Source organism: Cydia strobilella, chromosome 14 (genome assembly GCF_947568885.1).
Source record: "Cydia strobilella chromosome 14, ilCydStro3.1, whole genome shotgun sequence".
Classification (NCBI taxonomy): Eukaryota; Metazoa; Arthropoda; class Insecta; order Lepidoptera; family Tortricidae; genus Cydia; species Cydia strobilella.
The window spans coordinates 5,476,702-5,495,047 of record NC_086054.1 but is presented as its reverse complement, the minus strand read 5'-3'; the positions used below and the strand labels follow the sequence as shown (position 1 = coordinate 5,495,047).

Below are 18,346 nucleotides of genomic sequence, written 5' to 3'. Positions count from 1 at the left end.
ATTATGTGATACTATAAACAAAAAAAGAAGAAAAAACAATCTTAATTTAAATAATAATTTCATAGCTTTCTAATTTCGATATTCTAGGGTAACGTTTTTAAAATAAATAAAAATCGACAAAATTCGATCAAAATTGACACTTGGCGCGCATGATCTTTCCCGTTCTTTCTTGCGAAATGTGACAGAGACAGCGGCAAACCAATGGAACGGCCTTAATAGAGCGAGAAAGGCATTTTTGCAAACCAATAGCACCATAAAAGTTCCTTAAGTGTTATCAAAAGACTTTTTGCTTTGCGAAGACGGATTATGGGAAGTTTTAATATTTTGCTCTAAAATATCAAAACGGTTTATGAAGAATTTCAGTTCTGGGTCATTTTTTGGCGATGACTCATTTAAGTCAGCTCCAAACCACTTGCTCAGCTTTACTCCATTTATATTGACCTTGATTCAGATGCAAATACTACTAATGTGGTCCCGGTTATATTTGCTCTATTACCAAACAAACAATTACAAACATATATTCGTTTGTTTGAAACGCTGAAATCAAAGCTAACTTTGCGTAATTGGCATTATGCGTGATAACTTGGTAGGTACTTTGCGTAATATATATATCGCAAAATTTCAAATGGCACTGCGTATTTGGTACTATGCGTCGAAATGATTAGGTACATAAATTTAAAGTTGTACACTGCCTACACTTTTTTTCTAATTTGGAAATTTGTATGTTTTTTTCATTTTCCATGCATTTTTCGTTTTTTTCATTCCGTTACCGTCATACAAAGTCTTTGAAAAATGGTAACGAAATAGAAATATAAATCTTGGGACACTTTTTTTCTCCTATTTTTTAGGATCGAAAGACCGCGTCTGAGTAGAAATAACATAAAATATCCTAAATATGAAAAAAAAAGTGTAGAGAATAAAATGGCCCACCTAGTTCTACTCGTCGCGCGTTTGGAATAACAACCTCCTGAAATATCTACTACTGTTTCAAAGCAGCCACAATCAAATTAAACTGGGAGTTCATTAATTTAGTTTGACGCCCCTTGAATAGAGGCAAGATGCCTCTATACTGGGTAACTAACACATGATTTTGCGCTATTTTTACTGAAATGTCAAGCCTTTGACTATGTTAACTATGATGACTCTTATGCAAGCTCGAAATGTATGATCTTAGGGGCAATGTGCTAAATCTTATCGAATCTTACTTAAGAGAAAGGCCTCCAATGCACGGAAGTATCTATAATCTGTAAGAATACAAAAGAATATAAGTCTAGTGAATCTGTAAGAAGACAAAAATAGAACAAATCACAGGGCAGTGTGCTTGGTCCCCTACTGTTCCTGGTTTGTAATAATGATCTGGCAAATGACGTTGATTATCCAATAGTACTATTTGCTGACGACAGCACAACCTAATTAAATACGAACAGGACATTAATTCAGAATTAAATAATATTATAATGTTGTTAAATAATAATAATCTAATAATCAATCTTAAAAAGACAAATGTAATGCATTTCTACAAACGCATAAATTCGATTCATACTGATTCAATTGACACAAACTATAAACATGACAAAATATAAAACGTAGACACGATACGATTTTTAGGCCTATTATGCTTATGCACTTTTTAAACTATCAAAAATAGTAAATCAAGATACAGTTCTGTCGGCATACCGTGGACTTGTAGTCTTAAGACTCCGATATGGGATTATATTTTGGGGTAACTCAGTCGTTAGAGAAAATGTACTTATAGCCTAAAAGCGGTGCGTAAGAGCAATGTGCGGAAAATTCGGAGAAAGCAGTGTTACGTTATTAAAATTAATTAAATTTTTAACATTTCCGTGTATTTATATACCTATTAGACATGGCAGTAATTGTTTTTTTTTTTTTTTTTTTTTAATTTATTGAATAAGGAAGCAAATTACAGTTTTTTTAGATCATTACAAGACCCATCGTAGGCAAAACCTTATGGAGGTTTGTGTGCCGATGGGGAGTTCGAGAATAACATAAAGAAAAACAATATTATATCCTATATCTTATCATAAATATGATTCTTAGTATACATAGCTTGTGTCGTTAGTTTTTAATAAGTGCATTTTAACGACATTTTTTATATGTTTACCATTTAAATATTTAGCACAAACAACTTCTGGCAGATCATTCAATATTTTAGGTAATATATATGTGTACAGCCTAGTGCCATATATGTTGTTATATTTGGGTATACAATATTTGTTTTGGTTCTGTAGACATCTTAGTTTTGTACATCTTTTGTGTTCTTTTAGTTTAGTAACATGGTGATATTCTTCTGTTAGTATGGCTAGTTTACACATATTTTGAACTGGGAGTAAATTACAGTATTTGAAAAGTTGGGAATAGTCTGTTTCGTACTTCTTTTTGATATGCTTAGGTACAAGTGTCTTCAATAATCTTATTTGTAAGTTATATATTTTTTCTATATATGTTTTATAGGTTTTACCATAAGTACTCAGAGCGTAACCGATCACAGAGTCAGCAAGGGCTAAGTACAACATACGTAGGGTTTTGTACGGTAACTTATATCTTAATGTTGACATTTTACTTAGGATGGCTCTCAACTTATCGCACACATAATTAATGTGTGGTCCCCAGTTGAATCTGTGGTCGATTATTAACCCAAGGTACATGTGCTCTGTGACCACTTCAATTTTTTCACAGTTACACGTTGTGATATTATGCTGGTGCAGGCAGCTATGTTGGTGTGCAAATACAGTAATATTATGAGTAGTTTTATTGTGAGCTGAACGAATATGCATTATCTTGGTCTTTTGGGCGTTAATTACTAAACCGACATCGTGCGCCCATTTGCAGAGGGTGTTAAAGTTGGATTGCATTATGCGTTCTGCGGCAGCTATGTCGCGGTCGGCTGTGATAATGCATGTGTCGTCCGCGAACTGATAGACAGAGCCCTCAGTTATTATGTTGCACATATCATTAACATATAGCAGGTATTCCGTTGGTCCAATTATGGATCCCTGCGCCGTGCCTTTTTCGGTTTTTATTTCGTCACTGTATGTATTGTTTATTTTTACTCGTGTATGTCTATTTTTATGATAGCTTTTCAGCAAGTTAACTAGAGGACCCTGTATACCGCTCTGCTCTAATTTGTAATATAACGTTTCATAATCTAGCATTTCAAAAGCTTTGCTGAAATCAATGAAAACAACGAGCACATGCCTTTTTTCATGCATGTGCTCGTTGATTTCATTGTTGAAGTCGCGAAGTAGCTGAGAGGTACTTCGATTTTTTTGAAAACCGTATTGTTTACTGTTAATTATATTGTTTTGAGTCAAAAAGTTACTGATTTCGTTACCGAGGTATCTCTCAATTATCTTATCGATACACGACAATATAGTAATTGGTCTATAGTTATTACAATCACTATGCGCTCCTTTTTTATAAATAGGGCGTATTATACCCGTTTTGAGTTCGTCGGGATATACCGATGTGGCAAGGCAGGTGTTAATCAAGTGAGTAAGAATTGGTGTTATTTTAATACAATTTTTTTTAATGTCCATGACTCGAATTTTGTCATACCCAGGGCTTTTTCTATCATTTAGACCTTTAATTATTTTAGAAATATTGTCGCATGTCGCCTTTTTAACCCTCATTGCCACATCTGCGCCCCCGGCGAACCCGGTATGGTCCAGAATTTGTGTTTTACATGTAACTGATATTTTCTTTACATTATTTTGAAATTCTTGGGCAAAATTACTACATATTTCTCTTTCATTCATTTTAAAATATTTCATGATTACATCATCAATGGAACAATTTATTTTGCCGCACAGTTCATTAATTATGCGCCATATTTTTTTCGAATTTTTAAAATTTTTAGTAATTTCTTGTTTAATGTACTTATTTTTAATGAAATTAATATATTTATTTGTTTTATTACGATACTTATTGTATAAAATTCTATTTTCAATTTTTTCCGGCGCTTTTTTCCAAATTTTGTACATTTTATCTCTTTGTTTACACATTCTAAGCATTTTTTTATTTACCCATTTACATTTTGTTTTTATATTTTTACACCTTATAGTCTTTCTACATTCATCGTATGCATTTTGAATTTTTTCCTTGACGAAGTTAAATATTCTATTCGGACAGTTGTAGGCGAGTGCCTCATCCCATTCAACCTGCTGCAGCGCAATATCGATCTTATCGTTGTCTAGCACGGTAACTAATCGCGCCGCGGGCGCACAGGCGCTTGCGCCCGTTATCGGTAGCGCACAGCCCGTTATGTAATGATCAGCAATAGATATGTTAATGACCCCGGTATGTACTGAGTGGCAATTGATCGGCCTCAAGAAGATATGATCTATACAGGATCTTGACATACTGTTTCCTTTACTTTCCTCACGGGTAAATTGAGTTATGCCACTCTCTAGTCCCAGTTCAGAAAGTCTATTTAAATACATAGTATTAATATTATTTTGTTTCTTCAGGTCAATATTCATATCTCCAATAATTATCAATTTGTTTTTGTCGGCGATGTGGTTTATAGTTGTACATAACTCGTTTACAAAGTGCGATTTGCATTTATCGGGCGGGCGGTACACCGCGCAGATACTGATTTTTTCCTTATTGTTTATGTCTATGCGCCCGCATAGCGATTCAAAGTATAAAGACGCATAAGGGGTCAGGGTAAATGGGATGGTTTTGCGTACATATAATATTACTCCACCTCCCTTCCGGTTTTTTCTAAGATTAGTGTGCATGTTATAATCCGCTAAATTAAATAATGATCTACAAGTTTCAGTTATGTTAACTTCTGTAAGTACAATTAAGTCTATTACGCGGTTGCTATGCGTAACTATGTATTCTAAATGTGAGAAATTTAATAACATCGATCTTATGTTTACATGCAGTGTAATCAGATATCGACATCCTGTAGGAATAGCACTTATATAATTGTTCCAACTGCTGAAACTACCTTCGTCGATGTTGAAAGACCTATACATTTAACTTTTTTTTTTTTTTAGGTAGGCACTTAGATGTCTTTATAATGCAAGAGTCAATCCGTTTTGGAAGCCCAATATTCAATATCACTCACCGATCTTATATGATGTGTTTTACCTTGCTCGTCCTTCTTGATAAGTATGCATCCTTTTTTACACCATACAAACTTATACAAACTGGTTTCCTTTAGCTCCGACTTGGCTTTCCAGAGTAGGTAGGCGGTCGTGGGTGTTAAATGCAACTAATTTGTTCGTTAAAGTCTCAGAATACCGCAGATATCCAACGCGATCACAATATGACCAGAGTTGCACAATGAGCAACGGAACACTACATTGATTCGGATTGCGGAAGAACATTTTTGGAATGGCAACCAGAATATATAATAAAATTCCTGATTATTCAAAAACATTACCACTCAATTTAAAAAACATTTTTCAATTCATTGTTATTTTATAATAACATTTTTCAATTAATAGTGCAGTCAGACTATTAATTGAAAAATGTAATTATAAAATAAGTGATTAATGAATGAAAATTAAATGTATAAATGTTATTTCCTAAGTATAAATATATTTTGTGACTATGTTCTAATGATTAATATTTAATTTATAAATTGTAAATTTTGAAATAATGCATGTTTTATGTTTAAATGTGTAGTATTTGTACGCCACTTTTATCAGAGCATGGTGAGACTACGAAATTTATGTAAGATCTTGTACCTACCTATGTTTTCACAAAAAAGAATCTCTCTCTCTCTCTCTCTTAACTTTTACACCCTGACTCATCGCCCCAAAACGAAAAATCGAAAAAAAAAAACATTTAGTATGGAGGACCCCTAAATGTTTTAAAAAATTCTGGAAAAAAATCCACTGGTTTTTTTGTGGTAGATTTTACATTAAGCGACGAAATAAGGACCACCCTACCTCTTACCAATAAAGTACTTCAACACACAAAAAGCATTACAAACAGAACAAATGAGAAAAATTGAAAAAAGTTATAATAACAACCAGAAAAGGAAGGCATGTTGTAATAAATACTATTTCAGAGCTAACCGCCTAAACGGATTTAGGTGCGTTATTAACGTTTACTTAGTTATCGTGTAATGCATGAACGCGCAATGAAAGAATAGACTAAATGAGGATACATATAATATGGGAGAGAGTGTGCAATTTGGTAATAGACTATTTATACAAGCAACGATACAAAGCGCTGATTGCCGAGTAAAGTGCTTTCAAAAATGGTTCTTTCAGGTCCCAAATTCGAAGTGTCCTTCTCATATTATTTAATTAAGTTGTAGCGAGACATGGTTAAATTGAAATATATAATTAGGTAACGAGCACTATAGAATCATTTACTAATTGGTTTCTTTAGTGTTAACAATTGAAGGATAAGAATAAAAAATCGTTTGAAGTTAGGTACGAATACGAACTGCTTTTTCAATTGTTTTAAGTCATTAAAATGTCTACACAATTGTCGCTAATGACACTAATTTTATGAATTTCCAGCTAATGATAGCAATTTGATTTGAATTAAATTACGAGTACCATTAAGTTATTATTTATTTAAAGTAAATGATCGTCTGGGAGCGCCTTTGTTTAATTTTCTTTTGAATAAGTGCACGACGACAACTCAGAAGATGCAGCAATTTTATTATAGGTGTAAAATTATAAGAGAATCGTTTGGATTGTTGATTGAGTAATATTCTGTTAGTATAACACGGTTTAGAACGCCTGAGACACTAGAAATGGAAGTTAAAGGCTTAAGGCACAGAATTACAAGTGGTGTTACGCCCCTATTTCACCACGGTGACAGATGCGATAATTATAAATATAGATAGTTGCTGACGTCACAGGCATCCATGGGCTACGTTTACCGCTTACCATCGGGCGGGCCGTATTTCTGTTTGCCACCATCATTTCATTATTTAAAAAAACTTTATTATATCGGCAAAAACAGTTATTTCTCTTGCAAAGTTTATTATGATGATGATGATGACAAGTGTTACGAGATTTAAAAGAATTTTCAGTAATTCTTACAGGAAATGAGTGTTGTCGTGTTTCTTGTGACAATTGTCATTAGCTTCGCAAAATAAGTACTTATTTTATTTATTGGCGATATAAGTAATGGAATTTTTTTTTATATTAAAATGTTGGTGGCAAACGGTGTGCCGCCCGTCCGATGGTAAGCGGTTACCGTTTCCTATGGAGGCCTGTGACATTAGTAACAGTGATGTCGACAATTGTCGCACCTGTCACCGTGGTGAAATAGGGGCGCCCCGAAAGAATACACCTCATCCGGTCCTCATATTAGATCATTCTACGAATACCTACCGCGCATTTTCGCGTCTTCTTCGTAATCCGTTAACTTATTAAAATCATTCATTGAAAATAAAATTATTTAAATGTAGCAAAGTTTTTATGCGTATTTTATACTATTCTAATAATTTTAAAGATTCTAACAATGCTACACTGTCTAGTTTAGTCTGGGGGTATAAAACTAAGCTATAACGTTTGTTCACTAAAATTAGAAAGAAGAAAGAAAGAAAGAAAATAGGGTTCTGCCCTTAAGGTTCTGCCTATCACAGAAAAAGTTAAAGAAAACCGCCTCCGCTGGTACGGGTATATCCAAAGACGGCCAGAGGACCATATAGTAAAGCTAGCCCTAGATTTGCCAACGACGAAACGGGGACCTGGAAGGCCACCCACCACTTGGCTTACGACGGTCGAGAAAGACCTAAAATAATTAGGATTGGACGCCTGCACAGCTCAAGACCGAGCACAGTGGAAGAGAAAGATAAGGAGGGCCGACCCCAAGTAGATGGGAAAAGGTCGCGACAAAAGAAGAAGAAAGAAAGAAAGAAAATACATTTTATTTAACGCCACAACATAGTACATAAAACAGAAAGGCATGCAGACAAAAAAAAAACATTTGGACGCTAAAAAGGATCTCAGCATAATGCCGCGGCAATCCGTGGCGCTGGTTTTCTGTGGGGGGAATTACTACTTGTTTGTTGTTCTACGTACGAGGTATACACTGTATTATCAATCCAGTTTAATTAATTTATAATCAGCGATCGAGGGTTAGACAAAGGGTATCCAATGTTTTACAAAGCCTATTCTGTAACCCAGTAAACAGAGATAATGAAAATTTCCAAGGCAATTTCAGACACCCTTTGGAGGAGTAACGTTTAAGGCGATGTTTATGCGGTTTTAGAGCGTTTTCCGTTGTAAGATCCGATATCGGATGTAGGATTCTACATTCGCGTAGTCACGCCGCGGAGGCGCGCCCGAGTGCCGTCTTTAGCGGTCACGCGCACTACAATAAGCAGCCTACACATACGCACCCAAACAAATATTATCGGTCCGTCAGCTGACGGGGGGCTCCGACATGGCTGAATTTATCGGAAGCGCCTTTCCGATATCTGATGTCGGAAGGCGCCAATGACAAAAAAAGCTGCAGGAAAGCCGGCCTTTTTGCGTTATTGATCGTTTTTTAGTGATAATGATTTATTCAATGCATAAGAAGTCCGTCAATGTATATTGTTACTTATCAATTAGTTAAATATACAGACTTAAAAACTACATAATTTTACGTTACAATATTGCAATATCCCACAAATCCTTTACGGCTACCATCAGTTTGGCACTGACCATAAAGTAACTGATACTAGAGCGTTACTGTCATAGTAAATTTTGTAACCCCAGTAAATTCACTGCCATCTGTCGACACACTTTAAAACTAAAAATGAAGATTTATAAAAATACGATAGAATTTATTTAAATATAGATAAATGATTTTTTTTATTTGCATTAATTATTTTTATGATTTTGACCCATGTTCTTTCACTGATATGCGTTAAAATTGTTAAATAACAAACGAAACCGTCAACGCCATCTATAAGACTGTAGGCCAAAACTAGTAGCGCCCTCTGAACGAGAATCAAATTTTCTTGATTTTCGAGGCACGTTTTTTCCTTAGACTGTATCCATCTATTACGGAGTTATATCTATCTTTGGCACTGACATATTAATTAAACGCTAGCGTGAACATTACTTACTTTCTATGCATCTCGCTCGTACTGACATATTATATTAGAGTACTACTGTCAGTGACTCATAGTACGGATACTAAATCAGTTAAATTATCTGACACTTTGTACGCTTTCTTAGTGAAATTGGTAGTTATTACAACTTTTTTAAATAAACGGTATGGTAAATCTGTTATGTGACTAGCTATCGAATCGATACAGTCCCTCGAGGAAGGCGTCAAGATTGCTAATTAAATTTATGGCAGCCGTAATGTGATCCAAAAAAGCTCGACGACTTTTAAAAAACTCCGTTTTCTGAGTCTAATAAAAACTTTTCATCTAGCCTGTTAGGAGCAGTCAGCATTTTTAGGGTTCCGTACCAAAAGGGTAAAAACGGGACTGTCCGCTGTCCGTCTGTCTGTCACCAGCCTGTATCTCATGAACCGTGATAGCTAGACAGTTAAAATTTTCACAGATGATGTATTGTTGCCGCTATAACAACAGTTTCTAAACAGAATAAAATAAATATTTAAGTGGGGCTCCCATACAATAAACGTGATTTTTTGCCGTTTTCTGCGTAATGGTACGGAACCCTTCGTGCGCGAGTCCGATTAGCACTTGGCCGGTTTTTTAAAATAGGCAGAAAAGTAAATCATAAGCTTATAACAAGCTTATGATTTACTTAGGCTTAGTTTATAAGTTATTATAGGTTTAACTAACATAGGCTTAAGAGGCCGTAGTCGATTTTGGAGCAAAAATTTAAAATTGATAGATTTAGTCGTTGAAATTGTACACGTTTTGTTACGTAATATCAAAATAACAAGTATTGATTTCTATTAGCACGTCTTCTCATCTTGCCTTTTAATAATGAGGTCACGAGCGTGCGTCACCGGTAATGCATGAAGAGAAGGGGCAGTTTTTAAAAATTCATCAAAAAATCATGGTGGTAAATTATACAAATTGATGTATAAGAATAGTTTCAGCAAATGTTGTAGATTGTTTAAGTATCAAAATTACGTTGAAATTAATTCGATTTTCAGAGAAATTGTCACTTGTTTTGAAGTAATTTCTGGAGAAAATAGATTCTGAGACTCATAACTCATACTAATAAAAATGTAGTTTGATAAACGTCAAGTACAGGATATGTGTAATACAAAATTACCATGTTTAGCCGTCCAAACTTTACGAAATTTACAAATAAGAGCGATAAAATCAGTGCTTTACGCGCGTTTACCTAAACGTCCATCAGAAAAGCAAACATTACTAATTTAGTGAGTATGTTTTCAAAAAACTGATCTGATAAAAGGTAAGATAAGAAGACGTGCTAATAGAAACCAGTACTTGTTATTTCAATTAGGTAACAAAAGGTGTAAAATTTCACGGACTAAATCTATCAATTTTACATTTTTGCGACTAAAATCGACACCGGCCTCTTAAGGGAATGTACACTAACACTATGGACATGGTCTGAAATAAAATATATTGTTTGATTGATTGATAAGGTTTACACGATAACGTAATCTCATGAAATATACATTCACAACTCTCAGTTTTCCCTTTTTAATTCTGAAAACGAGTTCCGCTAATTATACCCGCCGATAAGTCTTAAAGTCAAGTTTCAGCTAATAGAAACCTGACTAGAAATTCGACATTTCTGCAATCATGATAATGTCTCCAAAATTACGAAAACATCGGAACTCGGAAACATGTTGGAGTTGGAACATCCTTTTGTCTTTGTGCAGCGTATTTCAACATTTCAAAGGGAGCGGAGATTGAAAAAGTATTCAATATTGTACTGTTTGTATTTCACGCAAACAATCGAGGTAATTTTGAACGAAATGCCGGAGTTAAACTCGGATTTTTTGCATGGAGTCAAATGTAATGTTACTGTTGATTGCATTCTAATTCTTATGCACATGCAAATTGTGTAAAAAAATATCTTTTCACCTCATCGCTCGGAAAATCTTAGTTTATAGCGCGAAATCTGCGTGCAAGTCTTTTTTATCCGCTAGCGTGCAAAAGTCATTTGAATTTCGAACACGATGAATATGTGTGTTTTTCTCTTGTTTATTTACAGGTGTAGGATTCGGCAGTTTCTCATCCGCCGAAATACCACACTCTTCCAGAAAGTACAGTACAATAACATTAATTTTGTTTGCCCGTAGGTCTCCCCAACGACCTACTGGTGTGCTGGCACCAGTACCCCTACTTCCTGGGCATCGTGTTCTGCAAGCTGCGGGCCCTCATCTCAGAAGCGTAAGTCCTCCATCTTTCCACATTCACGAAAAATTTTATTAAAGAGAAAAAAAAATACTCTTTTTTTAAAGCTTCATATCTCAAGAACTATTTGACATACGGCGCTGTAAATGGGCTTCAATTTTTCCAAATTTAATATACTTTGAACATTACAAGCAAGTTTTGACCATAAACCAACGGTTTTATAATAAAACCACAAAAACTGAAAAAAGTCCAAAATTTTTGCAGTATTTTGCAAATTAACTCAGGGAGCATAACTTTTTTTTGCTTGCAAAACATAGTTTCACATTCCTCCAAGGACTCCAAACAACATACAAAAAATACAGAACTACATCACGTACTGTTTTTTTATTGTAAGATTTGACCGATGTAACTAGCGAAACACTAGGCGGGTTCTCTGGGGGCCTAGCCAGGTTGACAATCGTACATCGACAAAACGCCAAACGAAAAGAAAGAATGTTGGGATGACGGATGCTATTACAAAAAGTAACGTGACTATTTCCATACATTATTTAAGTTTTTCATCAACGATTGTCACCTTGGGTAGGCGCCTGTTCGTAGGCGCTTTTCGATACAAATCGGATAAACCACGTAATCGGCTACTAGCGTAGCGCGTAGCTGGCGCTGGCAGTGAACGCGTTAATCATATTATAATAGAATACTAAAATTAACAGTTACAGAAAAAAAAGAGATAGATAATAGGAGCTAACTGCTAAATGCGATCCCTTCCAGACAACCTTTGGAAAATGGAATAAGGGAATGTTAATCAAAAAGAGTAGGCGTTGTAAAAAATATATAAAGTAAAATATATATAGTATATGTATAAAGAAAAAAATTAATAGACACAATTACAGTAAATAAATAAACCTAGGTACCTATTACCTACCATTTATAAAAAATACAAATATACATGTGTCGTGGCCATATCTTAGAATGTATCATTTCATGATGTGGCAATCATTTCATCAAATGATCGGTTGGCCACATCATGAAAAAGGTCAATCCTGACCTAACCATAATTATCATGAAATGATCTAATTCCATGATCTGGCCACGACACATACATATTATATTTCCTGGTTGTTTCCGAAAAGAAAATGTCCGCTTGGTGACCTAGTTCCAGCCGCTTTATGACAACCTTAATCCCAAGAATTGGCGTAAGCGCTTGTTTTTACGGAAGCGTCTGCTATCTCAGCTTTTAACACGGTAGCAAAACTGAGCCCTATTGGGATTAGTCCTTACGATGTTTCTTTTATAGGTACACTAGGCGCTCTGGCGCACTAAAGTTAGACCAAGCTAAGTTGGCAGCGATTTTGATAACCCAAACTGTGCAAGTGTTAATTTAGATGTCAAACTTCTATGAAATTATAACATTTGAACAAGGCTCGGAAACCGGTTTAATTTCCGTTATCATGTACCTACATACTTAACGCAAAACCTTTTAATTTTGGTCTCGTTCGTAAAATCGTTATTTTTAAACCGGTTTTAGGAGAATATTTCCATAAAGTTCTTGTCATATTGACCGGTTTAGAACATCGGTTTCGTCCTATGTCGGTGTCTTTGTTTACATGGCACACCACCCGCGGCCGGCCGGCCGTCTCGTCGCTTGTCGAATAAACCGGCTTATGTAGGTTACAATAAAGTTCTTAAAACGTTCGTGTTTTTATGAAAGTTCGGAGTAAAACCGAAATAAACCGGTATTCATCGCTATTTTTAAAACCGGTTCCAAGCCTTGCGTTTAAATAACATTGCACAGTCTAGGCTATCAAAATCGCTGCTAACTTAGCTTGGGCTCTAATATTAAACTTAATTCTAAGGTACCTGCACCAAAAAAGGCCCACCGTTATTTTTATTATTTATTTTTCTTATGTTTGTTATGAACTTGCAGTTTTGCCTATGTTACTAGCGAAGATGGACGCAAAATTTGAACCCATACTTATAAAAGTATGAAATTTTGAAAGTAGGCAAACTCAAGAACCGGGACTTCTTTTAGCGAAGGTCGCAGGTACATTATTTTGACAATTTTTTTCATTGAGTCCCTTGATAATTACCCTTAGAAGTATTTTTTTAAATACACTTGCTCGTAACGTCGAACTTATTGAACCGCTTTTTTCTTAAAGTTTCTAATTTACTAGATTGTTAAGAGGAATGGGGACGGACGCTTCTATATACAACAATTTGTGTCAAAATATTTTCAATAATATCCAGAGAGGAAAATGAGGACTACGTGTGTATGAAAAGGCGATTTCGCGCACCTCCACGTTTGTCTTAAGCTCCAAAAAGACTCCAGAACAAATCAAGCGCGAACCGCATATGAGCCGTAACCCTCGATTCTTTTGGCCCAATGAACTGTAATAACATCGAACCTTCAAAGGATTTTAAACCTTCCGCAGTCGGACGAGGACCTATTTCGGAGTGGTCGATTTAACGTTATATTAAATGGTGCCATTATTTTTCTAGCGTACCTGCGTTTACGCGATTTTGTTAAGTATTTTTAAGAGATTTCTTATGGTTGAACGGGTAACTACTTAGTGGTGCGTTATTTATGTTTTTCTTTTTATCTGTTATACAATCAGCAGTGAGTAACACGAAAGTATGTGTTCGGGATTCTTCGGAAGTCCTCCCCGAGAGTGTCTGAGAGGACAACGGCCAACGCTGCAAGACTACATAGCATACGACACTGGCGCGCTCGCACGCACTTGCGTCCTTCTTAATTTTGATTAAAACTAAAGCCAAATTATGTAATTAATTAACTACCACGATTAAACGAATAACCAAGAAAGCCTTTTTTAATCGAAAAAAGCATCAACCAGTAGGTATACTTATATTGGCAATACGGATTGGTCCCTTAATAATCCCTTATGGTAACGGAATCAAATCATATAATTTTTTGTGTAAGAATTTCCTATAATATTTGTTTATTTATTTTTATTCAGCAAATAGGCCAAAAGGCCGCTTTATTACGTCAATTACCTACAATCAAAATAAATATTAAATAATTCATAGTTACTCAGAAATGTGTACAGTCTAAGTCATTCAGTGAGGTGTAAAAATATCTCAGTCGGGTCATCCGTAACACTACCTAGTTTCTTAAATATCCTGAGATAAGCCGGTCTTTTGCCGGTGATGAATGTGGAGGGAGGTACGAGGAGAGGAAAACCGAGGAAAAGGTGGATGGACTGTGTGAAAGATGATATGAAACTAACGCAAGTGAATGATGAGATGACGGGTGACAGAGAGGTATGGAAGAAAAAGACATGCTGCGCCGACCCCAAGTGAAAGGGACAAGGGCAAGCGAATGATGAATGAAGCCGGTCTTTTGAGTCTAAAGTTGAAGAACTTGGCTTAGCTCGTTTTTAAGAGACCCAGCGCTTATAAAAAAACTAAATAGTAATTAAGTCCCGAATCGAGTCTTTGTTGAGTCTCTTTTAAGCGCAACTCAAAAGGACTGCAGCCTTCGAATAACTCCGTCAAGCATTTCGTAGGCTTAATTTAACTTGTCTACATTTAATTTTTTTTATTTAAGAAATATTTCTCGGAGAAGAACTCAAGTCTATAAAATACTCGTGTGTTGAAGTTGAGAAAACTTTTTCAAGTTGAGTTTCAACTTAATAGAGTCTGAAAAACTGAGTCGTGATCTGGAGGCGCGTATGGTTATCGACGTAATCGTCCTATAGAAAATTTGAATTTCGCGCCTTTTTCTACTGACAAAGTTGTGTTTGTGACCGGCTATATGAACCCGACCAAATTATGTAGGTTATTTTTGATATGTTGTCAGGACGTTTAAAATGTGGTTTTAATTTCGTCGCATTGCTTATGTTCTGTCCCTCACGGGCGCACGCGTATAGCCCATCTATAGAAAGTACAAAGTCTATGACTACCACTTACAAATTTCTACCACTTGAAGCAAGTTCGGTAACTGTTGAATCACGGTTTGAAGAAATTTAAACAGGTGACTGTTTGGAATATCTGGTATATGGTGACTGAGTTTCTTTGATTACAAAAACTTGACTGAGGAGTTTTGAACGTACAATGCACCAAGCAACGGACGCCATGCAAGTGTCACTTAAAGTAAGTCACTTTTCCATAATTACTCATAAATCTCATCAGATTCAAATTAGGTTTTAAAAACTTCGGCTCTTGCCGAACAGTAAAGTAAAGCGCTTAATAATTACATCTAAATGGTTGCCGGAGCCCTTACTGTGGGAAGGCCGGTTCGCTTTTCTACAAATACTGCCCGGCCACTATGTAAATGTAATGACCGCTATAGTGTTTTGATACAAGAGTACACCCCAGGCCAAAAGTATGGAAACAACGTTGTTTTCTTTAATATCTCATGTTTCTATCTTTGTTGTATATATTTGTAAACTAAGACTTACATTAGGCAAACCCAAAAGATTAAAAATACACGCTTAATATCAAAACATCCTAAAATATTGTCAAAAAGCTAAAAAATAAATATGAGTTCTCTGAGAAAACTTTTTAAATTGAGTTTCAACTTAATAGTCTGAAAAACTGAGTCGAATCTTAAAGTAGATGTCTCAAAGGACTCGAGTCTGAAAAAATACTACTGAGGATTTATAGCTTCTCCGTGGCTTCTCCAAACGCCAAAACTTTCAACAAACAATTAAATGCAGTGTGTGACGTCATTTCCGCACTCAATGTTAAACAGACCGGTTAACTGTACCCATAAACTCCATAAACTGTACCCAATCACTCGAGTGTAAGTTACATAAGGAATTCGACTGCAGCGGCATTACTGTTGCAGTACTTAATCCAGCGAAGCGGAGAAGAAATGCGGATTACAACCAATGCGATTGGTTGATTCCCGCAAATCCCCTCTCATCTCCGCCTCAGTGGAAAGCCAACCTTACTGGTGAAGTGTTGCAGCAACCGGAAATTAACGATGTCACTCTCAATTCGGCAAGCAACGCAATTTATCAAGGAAATTGATCGTGACATATCCCATTTCCCACTACCGCAACGCAGTCGCCACCTGTCACTTTATCTATTGGTACGTGTCTCAGGGCGTCCCAGCCAGCCATTGAGCACAAGTAAAAAAAAATTAACCCTTTGAACGCCAATAACTGCTAAAGTGGTCGTTACTAGTCGTACCCACAGCGCCAAGGACCACTATAGCGGTTATGGCGGCCGCTGTCAAAGTAACTTAACACTTTCAAGTTAAGTTTACATTCGCTCGATTGCGCCCGTTATCTTGGCGTGACGTGGGTTTAGTGGGTAGGGCCAATTCTCCCCCCCTCTCGCCAAGAGAGGGAAAAGGAGCGGCGAGTCCCACACACCGTGCGTAAGTGCATTCCCACTCCGACAAAAAAAAAGTGTTGAAAAAAAATGTTAGCTCAGGTAAAGTTTATTGCAGTCAAGTCTTTGTGACGGCCGACATTTGCAAACTAAGATAAGGAATCCAAAATGCATCCTAATTGGTTATCTTTTTGGGGAAGCGAAGCTTAGCCTAAACAACAACTAATAAACTGTCCTTACTAGGTACCTACTGTTTGTCTCATTACCTTTTTTTACCCTTTTTCATTATTACCATAAAGAATCCTAAATGCATCGTAATTGGTAAACTCTAAGGGAGGCGACCAGATGGAAGACCAGAGTAGTCGATGCTCTCACACAAGCTTTATCCCTAAAATGGCGCTGGGCTGGCCACATATCACACTATACTGACAAGAGGTGGACCATAGAAACAACAAAATGGAGAGGACCACCAGGAGGGCGGCGCGCTGGCCGGCCGCAGCAGCGTTGGGCTGATGACCTATCCCAGGCTGTGGGCAAGCAATGGATGGCAATAGCTTCAAACAGAAGCAAATGGATTGAGTTGGAGGAGGCCTTCACCCAAAGAGGGGTTCACCACTAAGCAAATTAAGATAGATTCAACCTACAAATGTAACCTAAACTTAGTGTGAATAAACGGCTTTTTATTTATGAAATAAAACTATGAAAACGGATTATATCGCGTATATTGAATTTATAATACATCCCGACGTTTCGAACTCTTTACAGCGTTCGTGGAGTTCGAAACGTCGGGATGTATTATAAATTCAATATACGCGATATAATCCGTTTTCATAGTTTTATTTCATGAGTAACTATCGCGGTAACCGAAGGCTTTTTATTTATTTATTTTATTTTATGGGAGGCGAAGTTTAGCTCGCTCGTAAGGATCGAGGTAAAAAAAAATCTGAAGTGGCCTAGAGGCCTGTGCCCAGCAGTAGGACGTATATAGGCTGAAATATTATATTATTATCTATTATATACCCCGTCGTCTTTTATACCCACAACACAAGGCTTGATTGAGCGGCAAGGTTGGATTGAGCTTACTGTGGCACGAGATCGATTTGTATAAGATTGTCTCATAATATTTATATTTATTTATTTATAAATAAGCAATATAATAACGCATTTAACGTACCATCGCCCACACTGTTACCTGTAGGTAGGACTGTTAACTGTTAACAGCTAGGAGTATTGCTGTTTGTACTCGGACTTAGAATTCGAAGCAGCGAATAAAAGCAATTCCCGGAAACCAAATGTAATTGGGAACTTAAGTTTGCATAAGTACTTAATAGAATAATAAATTTCCATTTACTGAAATTCCTGGTATAGGAATGAAATAAAAAGGTTAAATAAAAGTAAGGATTTTTTAAATCAGATTTCAGCGAAGCATTTAAAATGAAGAACGTGTTACGGGCATACTAGAAGCAAAGATAGATATAACTCCGTAATAGATGGATACAGTCTAAGGAAAAAACGTGCCTCGAAAATCAAGATAATTTGATTCTCGATCAGAGGGCGCTACTAGTTTTGGCCTACAGTCTTATAGATGGCGTTGACGGTTTCGTTTGTTATTTACAGTCCCGTTTTTACCCTTTTGGTACGGAACCCTAAAAATGCTGACTGCTCCTAACAGGCTAGATGAAAAGTTTTTATTAGACTCAGAAAACGGAGTTTTTTTAAAGTCGTCGAGCTTTTTTGGATCACATTACGGCTGCCATAAATTTAATTAGCAATCTTGACGCCTTCCTCGAGGGACTGTAT

The 18,346-nt window shown here is 36.2% G+C and overlaps 1 protein-coding gene across 1 annotated transcript in view; it reads left to right on the top strand.

The window, feature by feature from the left end:
* The window catches only part of LOC134747442 (neuropeptides capa receptor-like), a 118,333-nt gene that overhangs the window by 26,019 nt on the left and 73,968 nt on the right, over positions 1-18,346 (top strand). Inside the window, exon 2 of the mRNA XM_063682067.1 lies at positions 11,197-11,287. Within this exon, the coding sequence (XP_063538137.1) occupies positions 11,197-11,287 (91 nt within the window). The remainder of the gene's footprint in view (positions 1-11,196; positions 11,288-18,346) is intronic.